This window comes from Myxocyprinus asiaticus, chromosome 26, assembly GCF_019703515.2.
Source record: "Myxocyprinus asiaticus isolate MX2 ecotype Aquarium Trade chromosome 26, UBuf_Myxa_2, whole genome shotgun sequence".
Lineage (NCBI taxonomy): Eukaryota > Metazoa > Chordata > Actinopteri > Cypriniformes > Catostomidae > Myxocyprinus > Myxocyprinus asiaticus.
Window position 1 is genome coordinate 33803242 of NC_059369.1, and position 11759 is coordinate 33815000.

Genomic DNA, 11759 nt, shown 5'->3' on the forward strand with positions numbered 1-11759 from the left:
TTCCCTTTTCAAAATAACTAATATAACTTAACCCTGTCCCTGACAACCATGTCACTCAAGTCTGTTTGCTGTTAGCCAGCTATAGTTTGTCAGTGCAGTCAGTAATGTAGCAGATTGAAGGTAAACATCAGAGCATCTTTTTGCAGCTCAGTAGACAACAGTGCGGTGGTGCATTGTGTCTGTTGAGTGTTGATTTCACGCTACGTTGTTACCTAGTTGGTGAGATGCAATGCTGGTCCATCTTTTACTCTCCGTGACAACGAGCTTATAGCTAACTAGTTAACCACGTAGCTACTTTCATTGCTTGTCAGCTGAGTGGAAGCTAATGTGTAAACATGTATTCACCAAACTGTTTTGTTAAGGATTCACAGTTTGGTACCCCCTTCAACCAAACAGTTCCAGTCATGTCATTTATAAAATATAATATTTAAAAGTCTGGTTTTCCACCATTGAAAGTTTCCCCTGAACGTGTATAGCAGAATACGGTGTAACACTGCTGCCGCTGTTTTTCTCTTGTCTCGGCAGGTGTTATGCTTCTTGTTTTACAACCTGCCAGTAATTGACTGGCAGTATTAATATAGTCAGCATTTGACTGATACTAAACAGTACTACTGATGTTTATTTAGCCATTTATTTTATTGTAATTTATTCTTTATTTTAATGGTCAGCAACTGACTGATACTAAACATACAGTACTGATGTTTTTTAAGCTATTTATTGTAATTTTATTCATTCTTCATTCTTTAAGTGTTCATTTCTAGAATTTGTTGACAATGTATAATAATATGTCAAATATTCTTTGATAAAAATATTTAAGAAAGCAGCCTTCTGAGTACCTTTGCGTAGTGCAAAATCGGTGAACAATCCACATAGAAAAGGTCTGTTTTCATTACAGCTCAAATTAACTATATCGGCCACCATATCGGTAATCAGTGAATTTTCCCCCTCTAAAATTGGTATCAGTCTCAAAAATCCCATATCGGTCGGGCTCTAATTGTTACTATATTTACTACTTCGAGTAGGTCAGGAAAATATGTACCAGATGTCTAAAGGAGCCTAATATTTTGATCAATGTCAACTAATTTTTTATCTATGGGGAGATTTCTGATTTCAGCTAAACTGCAAAAAAACAAACTATACTGTATTTACATAATTATCTTTTATTGTTTGATTAAAAACATTTAGGCTAAATATCCTAGTTAATATACAATAACCAAAGCAAAAGCAAAAAAATACATTAAATAAATAAATCTACTTATATTGAAAATACATTCTCTGAAACCAAGTTTTAAGGCTAAGGTCTACGTCGTTTTTCCCCACGCTGCTCCGTCTCTTGCACGGTTGAGCGTTCTGACCTTTCAAAGTCTTTTGACTGTGTGCCTGTAAGGATGCGTTCGCCGCGTGCACACTGTGACTGCTTTGTGACGACGATGCGCAAAGATGTGGGCTGTCCGCGTGTCTAAAAAAACTGGGCTGCAGGTAGACAGAATGCGCATATTGTGCTGATGACGAAATTTGCATTACATGCACTGTGCGCAAGACGTAGATGCATACAGAAAACCCAAGTATACTTTCGCCTTAAATATCTTAAGCAGTTTTGCTTTTAAGGTTTGCGTTTAAGGCTATTAAGATATTTTTTTCCTAAAAAAACAAGATAAAGATCCTCGATGCTGAATAATTTTTCCATTGGTTAAGTAAAAGGAAAAGATTTCATATAAGATTTTTTGCCTTTTTTTCCCTACTGCACAGCCATCCAATAACAGCACAGCCACATAAAGCCATGTCTGTGAGCCTCTGAAAAGACAGACTGCCCCTGGTCTTTAGACAGCTGCTCCCATGTTGTTTGACTGTGGGGCCCGGGGCCAGTTTGTTCTTTCCACACAGAGTCCGTCCTTGTTGCTCTAATGCCGAGGAGGCCTGTTCTGAACCCTCTGCCAGAGGCCAACTCTGCTTAAACATACACAGATACCACAGTCAACAATCCTTCCAAAAAACCTAGCACTAAGAGATGCTAGCCCTTGGCTCTTGCCAAGTTCTCTTTCCTTGCATTTGTGTGGGTCTGTAAAGACAGCAGAGGTGGTCTTGTTTCTGTGCACTTCCAGGTTGCATTATTTACTGAATTTTTTAAACAATAGGGCCCGATTTGATTTGATTCCAATTTACAAGCTCTCGATTCGATTCTGATTTCGATATGAATTGATTCTGATTTAAATGGGTATATTTCAGTTATAATGTCAATTTTCTAACTCTGAAATCTCTCTCAGCAAATCTTGAAAATATATATATACAGGGAACCTTCTAACTTGGTAGATTACAAAAATATTAATAATAAAAAAAAAGATCTAAATCAAAACAAAAGGGCCCAAACTATAAAGCTCAACTGAAATTTGTTTAAAAACACAAGCAAAAATGAAGTAAATTAAAGAAGTAAATGAACTGTCTTGAGATCTTAGGAATTGATATCATTCGAGTGTGATTAATCAGAAAATCCATATTTATATTTTTCTATTTATTCATTTATTTTTTTAATTATATTGACGGATAATAAAAAAATAAATAAAAAATACTTTCCATCATTTTGAAAGACAAATATAAAAGATAACTGGTCTATTGTGTTGCTCTACTTTAGAAACCACAGTAAAGGATGCTAATAGGGATTACACAGTGAAAAACAGGGAAACATTTGGGAAGAGATCAAAAAATTCCAGGTGTTGTCCAGTGGAATAATGTATAGGATATTTCTAATTTAACCAGAGTGACCAGATCACAAGACCACAATGCATGTTCTTTTTTTTCACAGTGCAGATGATTATTATTGTAGCACAAACTTTTTGCACTTCATGGCTCACTTTAAAACTTGAATCAATATAAGATGGCCAAGTCTGCAAGCAGTTCTAGCACAGTTCAGTCTGGCTACAGCAACAAGGTGATCAATATGACACTTGTCTGATTAATGTGTGCAAATTATATATCATGGGTTCTGAAATCAGTCATGAGGGAAAGGAGAAGTTGGGTATGATTTATATAATGACTGTGTTTATCAACCCAATGTGTGGCTTCCACCATTGCACAGTGTCTCTACACAAAACCACTCCCCTCACAAGAGTTACGTTTTTTCGTTTCGTTCCTGAAGTTCCTGAATTCTGGAAAGCCATGGCAGTAAAGCCAGGAAGTGCCCACCGTCTTTAAGGGAAAGCCAACTGGAGTGTTTTTAATGGCAGGGACTAAAAACGGAATGTTTTCATTTCGGTTCGTTCTGAGCAAAAACTGTTTTTTTACGTTCCAGTTCATAAGTTCCTTTCCAAAAGGTTACCGGTTAGAACAAAATAAAAGAATGGTTAATAACGTTATTTTTCAAATGACAGTACTCTGCGCTAAGGGGTGGGTGAAATACCAATTGCAGTGTTGCAAGATCTCACAAGAGAAACAAGCAAAATGGTCTGGAAAAACAAGCCCAAAATAAGCCACTTGCCTCACCAAAATAAGCGAAAATAAGCAATTATTTTTTTCTTTGTCGTGGATTTATCAGCATAGAAAACATAAGCAGTTAATAACAGTTAAAAGGAATATTCCAGGTTCAATACAAGTTAAGCTTGATCGACAGCATTTATGGCATAATGTTAATTACCACAAAAATTTATTGCGACTCGTTTCTCCTTTTCTTTAAAAAAAGCAAAAATCGAGGTTACAGTGAGGCACTTAAAATAGAAGTATATGGCAATAATGGAAGTAAATGCGGCCAATTTTTGGAGAGAGTAAACACAGAAATGTGAAGCTTATAATTTTATACAAACACTTGCTCTAATTTTTCTGTTAAAACTTGTGTATTATTTGAGCTGTAAAGTTGTTTGAATCGCCATTTTTACAGTCATTTTACAGTTTTAGGGTTTGTTGAAATTACATTGTGCATTGGGTTGGTAACTTTGTTACCATGACAATCTTCTTTCTGTTAGAACATTTATTATTTGCAGTACGAGAGGTCCCGCATGCCCCCACGGGGTTCTCCCCGTTTGAATTATTGTATGGGCGTCAGCCGTGCGGAATGCTCGACGTCCTATGGGAAAACTGGGAGGAGGGACCTTTAAACTGCAAAAATGAATTTCAATACATTCATGACCCGAGAGCAGAACTCCACACACTGGGGCAATTAACAGAATTTGCTCCAGGTTCAAGAAAGTCAAAGCCGGCTGTATAATAGGGGTACTCAGCTTCGGGAATTTGTACCAGGAGATAAAGTCCTTGTATTACTCCCCACATCGAGCTCATTACTCGCCAAGTGGCAAGGGCCCTTTGAGGTCACACGGCGAGTCGGGAAAATTGATTGAGGTTAAACGAACGGATAGAGGCCGAGCACGTCAGATTTACCACCTCAATCTCCTAAAACCATGGAGAGAGGTGGTCCCTGTGACTTTGACGATGGTGGTTCCGGAAAGGGAGGAGCTCGGACTGGAGGTAAACTTAAAAGCCACCGATCGAATTTACCTCTCACCGTCACAAATCACGGATTTTACCAGGTTGCAAGGAGAATTCTGCAACGTGTTCTAGCCTCTTCCCGGTTGTACGAATCTCATAGAGCACCATATCGAAATGACCCCAGGGGTAGTAGTACGCAGTTGTCCCTACTGATTACACGAGCACAAAAAAAAAGTGGTTCGGGAAGAATTAAAGACCATGCTAGATATGGGTGTAATAGAAGAATCCCACAGTGACTGGGCCAGCCCGGTGGGCTTGGTTCCGAAGAGTGACAGCTCGGTCTGGTTCTGTGTGGATTATAGAAAAGTCAATGCAGTGTCTAAATTTCATGCATACCCAATGCCTCGGATTAATTAACTGATCGATCGGTTAAGCGCGGCTCGCTTTTATTCGACACTGTATTTAACAAAGGGATATTGGCAGATCCCCTTAACTCCCATGTCCTGTGAAAAGACGGCATTTTCCACATCGTTCAGATTACACCAATTCGTGACACTTCTGTTCGGTTTGTTCAGGGCCCCGGCTATGTTTCAGTGGCTCATGGACCAAATCCTCAGACCGCACGCTGCATGAGGCGCTGCCTATCTGGATGATATCATTAATTACAGTACTGATGGCAGTGGCACCTGCAACATCTGAGGGCTGTGAGCGACGTCTGTGGAGAGAGAGGCCGGGAGAATGAGAACAGTAAGGATTGACACCTGTGGGAAATTATCTTTAACAGCTGTTCTGTGTTTCAGTGAGAGCTGGAGGGGGATAAAATGGGTGTCCAGACTGCGGAGGAGAGAGAGAGAGAGAGGTACGCTTCACGTGTGCATTTAAGTGTGTGTGCTGAAAAGCCACGCTGTTTATTGAAAATAAACGGCACATTGAGAAAAGATTATGCCAAGTCCCGCTTCCTCCTTAAGACAGATTCAGTACTTGTTACACCTACAAATAGGTGAAAGTCCCATAAATATATTAGGAATTTTACACTCGAGGCTGATTTGTGCACACATATTTTTAACATAATGTGGGGGACATAATTAATTAGTTAAAATTACATGTACAGCATTAGCAAAATAGTGGGAAAAGAATAACAATAGTCTAATAATAATAATAGTCTAATAATAATAATAATAATAATAATGTTACGTTAACATTTTCAAATTTAGTACAGTTTAAGGGAGGGGAAAAAAAAGAGACGCATGTTTCAGTTTCTTTGCATCACATGTGAAGGAATATTCTGAATAGATGTACACTTTATGGAGCATTTAAACTTTTTTTGGAATAAAGTCCTGACTAGATACTTACCTTAATCGGTGGTGTGAAAAAAATGTGGTCAACTTTTTGAAGTGAATTGACGAGCTCCGCATTACTTCAGGTCAGGAATTTAACGTTGCGCTCAGGTTGGTTTATAAATGAATACATGGAAATCATTACGTGTGAATTATGTGACACAATAATATAGACATTTTAAGGAGTGGAAACTGTGGCCTATATGATGTAGTGTCTTAGTTAATGTTACACTTGACAAGCTCCAGATGCGTACAATTAACGAAGACCACAAACTGAGTTGAGACTGCGCCTGTCCGATCTGAAATCACACCATGTGCATTTTCATTCCTAAGTTTTACACTTTAGTAGGCTACTAATATTGACTTCACAGACTCATCATTTCTTTGTAATTTTGGATGTTTATTTAAAAAGTTGCATTATCCTTGTGCTTCTTGGATAATCAGTCAAATTCATATCGCTTCTATTATTCGGATGAATCCGTTATTTGTTTTGAAGTCCTTATTTGTGCCTTACCGAATAAGGTATTCGGCTTTGGGCACATCCCTAGTATCCATTAAGGCTGCACGATTGATTGAATGAGTTAAGATAAAAATAATAATAATAATAAAAATGATATAAATATAAGTTGCAATATGGTCTTGCATGATTACTAAACCTTAAAAGGATGCATTTTAAAATACAGTATGCATTTCAGTGCTTCAGTCAGTGCTGTGCGAGCAAGCGGCGCCCTCTACCGGTATGGAAGGCAATTTCCATTATGCAACGACAGAATTTAAAAAGGTGTTTAATTCCATTGGTTAGTCTTTTTATTTTTCCCTGATGTGGTTGACATTTCCATGGAATTGCCCAACGTATGCATAATATGAATTTGTTATGTTCTATCATATACAGTACATACATGTAAAATGTGAGTTTTGTTGTTTTGAACTGCAAAAACAAAAGTGCAAAAATGTTTTAGAAGTACAAATTCTTTTTTTTTCATATCAATCATCATTTTCACATCAAAATTTATATCAGTGTATCTCTAAAATCAAGTCACAATGAAAGACGTCTGTTAACCTGTGTATGTAGCAGCGGTGCCTTAAAGGAGATGCTTTTAATGATGTAGTTTCTCAGAGAGGGTTTTTCCGCAGAAACTGTCAAACATCAAAAGCATGCTGTTTGAATGCAAATTAAAGTACTGCCACAAAAAATGATATAATATAATAAAATAAATTAATGCATCAACCTTCCTACTCTACCAGTAAGCAAACTAGAGACGGCTTAATTTTAAGTCATGATTCAGTATACAAGTAGCACATACCAGAAGGGTCTAATAATGAAGAGGTCTGATAACTGCCCTGGCTGCATTTAACTCCAAGTATGGTGTAAAGGGGGTGGAGGATGTCAGACTCCAAGTGTACTGGCACAGCAGAAGTTTTCTTTTCCTCAGAATAGTCTTTAAGCCATTCCAGTGGTTTTCAGGAAAATGAAATGATGCAATAGACATTTCTGCCTAATAGCTGTACTTCCTTTCCGGGATCACAATCGCACAATGAACTACAGACTCCCAATATGTTGAATGTAGCTTGTTCCTAAGTTGGTAGACATCAAGTCTGAGAAAACATTGGATTAATTTTTAATGTCTTTGTGGGAACAAGACATTCTTAGATGTTAAGAAAACCATGTAAGAGTGGCAGTGCAAACTGTAATGTAAAAAGTCTGTGGTAAAAATCCCAAACATGTTGTCGCATTCCAAAACATCCTAAATGAAACATTAACTTGCATCTTTTTTTTTTTTTTCCATACAGTGTAAGTGAATGGTGACTGAGGCTAACATTCTGCCCAACATCTTTTTTGTTTAATCAAAGATAGAAAGTCAAACAGGTTTGGAACTAAATTAATTTTAGTAAATGATGACAGAACTTTCATTTTTGGGTGAACTACTCCTTTATAAAAATAAATAAATAAATAAATAAATTTAAAAAAACGGTAGAGATTTCTCGTTTTCAGAATTAAAACCTATTTAAATTCTCATGGCATGTTCTTTGGCAAATACTCAGAAGCTACATGCCAAGTACATTATGGGTGAGACATGATGAAAAACATTCCAATGACTTTGCAGACGCATTTTCTTACTTTCAAAAAGGCAAGACGGAGACAAAATACATTCCATACTTCACTGATGCATTATGTAACCTCAAAAACTCTTAAAAGCATTTAATGTATAGAATGCCCAGGGCATAATGAAACACAAATATGTTGATCCTCTGAAAAGTATTTTCTTTTGTATTATTAAAAGTAACTTGTAGCCTAATGTGTGTGCTGTTTGAACAAAACTGCAATAATCTAAACCACCATCTCAGTCAGAATGTTAACCATAGCTATTCGGAAAAATGGGCATCCTATGCATGAACTGACCTTTAAGTTCCAAAGCAAAGACAAGACGGAAAAATGGCAATCACATCAGAGTAATAATATCCTGACTAAAAGGGGTAGAAAAAAAATACTTGTATTAAAACAAACATATAATACAGATATATTAAATTAATGTACATACAATAAGCAAAATGGTTTAAGAACTAGTCTGAGAACTGCTATTAGTAAGGTTTACCAAAAAAAAAAAAAAAAACGGATGACTTAAAAGGCAAAGTCAGTCAGTCAACTTCTTCAAATTAGGCAGTTTCCACATTTTTCTTGAGAAGTTAATCCCAGCTAAAACAGATGAACAAATCTGCAAGATCAAGTTCAGCAATTGCCTTTATACCAAGCTAAAGGAACACCATTTGTGAGGCCGACTCCAGACTGGCTGACTTGACCAGCCAGCAATGTTCCAGGGCCTTATAACTGCCATTTAAATGACTATTATAGAAACATTAAATTAGTTCTTTCTCTGAAAAGCCACAGACTGTGGGAACGCACATCCAGGGAAGCCACGAGTGTTTTTTGAGACTAAAATTAGATGAGTGACAATTTACAGCTTATGCTATGGTTAAGTATACTGCTTATTTATAAAAAATAAAAAAAGCACATTAGTTCACCTGCAGAGCTTTACATTAAACATCTTACTGTTTTGTGAGACAGTTGTTTAAACATGAGGTGTGCACTTTCTGCACCACAGCATCATAAAAAAATAATTGCAAAAATACATTGTTTTCGAACAGATTTCCCGAACAATTCCCGGTCTGCTATTCATTGCCCAAAAAGTATTTTCGGCCTAAATTCATGCCACTGGTTGAGCCAATGTTCCATTGGCAAGCTGCTCAGGATGCTCAAAAGGTTTTTTGACAATTTAACATCTGCATTTATGGTCAGGCTGCATAATAACATTGATGTATATCCAAGATTGATAATTCTGTAAATAATTTTTCTGATATTTATAACTGGTTGCAACTTATTGCAAGAAAAGAGACTAGATTCTCATTCCAAAGTGTACAAATCACAAACACGCTCCAAACATTACACTTGCTTGACTATAATAAATGGACCAATTTCAAGAGCTGGAGAGGAATTAATACAATTTATCAAGTATATGATAATCAGGGGAAGTATCAAGTGGCTAAAAAGTACTGTTGTAAATGTCATTTTATTTCATGGTTGCTTTTTATAAGATAATATTGCTTCTTATCATTATATAATATTCCAATTTACATAGCCTTCAGGATATCATGCTTCTTAAATAGTGAGACAAACAATGTAAAAATGTATACAGAATGTACACTGTGCAAAACAAAAAACAATTATGGTAGTTAAGTTTGCAGTTGTTAAATGTTTAACTGACCAGACAGTAAGAGCTCTCCCATTTCAGTAGGCCAATTACCAGCTCACCTGAGGCTATGGCCAGTCCATCAGTTGAGCTAGAGGGCACTCAATTACTTATTCACTAAATCATGTCCCAAAATATTAATAAACAAGTGATTAGCCTACATTGTAATCTGGAAAGCAGTAAAGACTGACAGTCAAAACCTTTCAGTGATCTAGCTATTAGTAGAAGACTGATAACTAACATGGCAAAGTACAGGTGGCTGGCAAAATAAATCAAGATTATGGCTGTCTCTCAAAACCTAGTGAGCGGCCTACCTAGACAGCATTTTTAAACATTACAGGCATGTGCAGCATCTATGCTATACACAGTAGGGAACACCTTGGGCTTTTAAAATGTTTTAAGCAAAGAAAAGTTATGCTGTATAGAAATATTCAAGATTCTGCACCATTTCTATTTTCTAGGTCACTAATCAAATGAAAGCAACTCTGAAATTCATGCAAAATTTTCAGTTTAGCTTTTCACCCAAATTGTTATGCTGATAATATATAAAAAAATAAAATAAAAAATAAAAAAGGAGATATATATATATATTTTTTTTTAACAATATATTATATAATTATATAACAACAACAAAACTATTAAATTAGAAACATGCAAAATAGAAGTGTTATATATATGCAGTCTTGGTAGGCAGCTCACTATAGGTTTTGACAGCTTTCGAGTTCAGTGACAGGAATAACTGCGCCTTTAATAATAACTCCTTTGTAAGGGCATGGCATAAGCAGAACATATTATCCGATATACAGTAAATAATACGTATGGCTCACAGCTTTGAAGACACCTGGCAGATAAGCAAATTACACGCACTTTGAAACGCACTGGTTACCATTACAGTAAATGTTTGTGGAAAGTTCCATTCCGTCAACAGACACGCGCACATTCCACTGGCAAATTTACACGCGCTGCTGGCTCACACATCACGCACTCACGCGCACATCCTAGCGTACTTTGGAAAAGTTCAGTGAAAAATCGTTAAATCAGTAGTGACAGTTACCTCAAAACTTTGCCAACCGCCTGAAGGACCATTTTACAGCTTAATCCGTTTTTAGAAGACCTTGATGAAAGCGCGCTGTCTCCGGTTATGGTGTGATCTCCGACCATGTTGTCAAACTCCCAGTTTTAACGGTGTTGACGGACCTGCTTTTGCATGCGATCACAGATTCTGATAAAGTGAGTTCAGACTTTTCGGGAGCATTGCATGCAAAACAGACTTTCTGCTGTGTTTCTCCTTCAACTCAACTTCTAGCCAATCCGAGAAAAGACGGGAGGGGCAAAGGTGCAATATTATTTGGAATGTAAAGGGAAAAAAGAAGAAGAAGAAGAAGAAGAAGAAGAAGAAGAAGAAGAAGAAGAAGAAGAAGAAGAAACTCATCGCACTGGCCTAAGAAAACAATGTACTTGATTTGTGTACAGTAAAGCAGGACTTCTCAAAGGTTTACACAGAACAACAACATAAGATTCCAAATAATTATACTGTATTTATTTAGATGATTTTAGCCAAACTGACTAACAAATAAGGTATATAACAAATTATTTATATGGAGTAATGCAATACAAAGCATCAAAATCTCAGGCTATATGGTGAAACAATAGTAAAATATTTGTTATATTTAGGTGTTTCTTCAACTACAGGCAGTTTTATGTCAGGGGTTGATTTTTATTAAAACAGATTTCTAAAACTAACTTTTGTTCTGTTTATTATTTGAAAGTCACTTTAAAATAGACTTTGACGCTTTTTTTAATAGGCCTTCATTTTGGTTCCTTTTTGTGTTTAACAGTTTTAGCCTCATCTCAGACTTTCCTTATGAAAATCCATTATAAAAATAAAAACAAATGTTTATAGCTAAAACAATCTAAAAGAATGAAAAAAAAAAAATCATTTATTGTTTGAAAATTATTTATCATTTAGATAATATCAAAATGTGAATTTAGGATAAATAAAATGTAAGCTATGAAGCTTACGTTACAAAAAAGTATTCTGCCTTTTCCACAGTTTAGAAAATAATAATAATATCAATAATTTCAACCACAGAACTTTATTAAACACAATACAGAATTTGAAATATGGTGGAAATTACACTATGGAGAGAATTTTCATGTCTTTCTTATATAAAAATAAAATAAATACAAAATAAAAAAAAGGCAAAAACAACAACTTGTAAGAGTATGAAAATGTTTTCTATTAATTCTATTAATTTCTATA

The 11759-nt window shown here is 36.0% G+C and overlaps 1 protein-coding gene across 4 annotated transcripts in view; it reads right to left on the bottom strand.

Annotated features, from left to right (window-relative positions):
• LOC127417189 (MOB kinase activator 2-like) overlaps positions 1–11759 on the bottom strand; it is an 83969-nt gene that overhangs the window by 10169 nt on the left and 62041 nt on the right. The window contains exon 1 of one of the 4 annotated variants that reach the window (XM_051657020.1): positions 10551–11170. The exons of 2 other annotated variants lie outside the window; for them this stretch is intronic. In XM_051657020.1, coding sequence (XP_051512980.1) covers positions 10551–10657 — 107 coding nt within the window. In that variant the 5' untranslated portion in view covers positions 10658–11170. Of the gene's footprint in view, positions 1–10550; positions 11171–11759 lie in introns of those variants that run through there. One more of the 4 variants, XM_051657017.1, reaches the window with a different exon arrangement.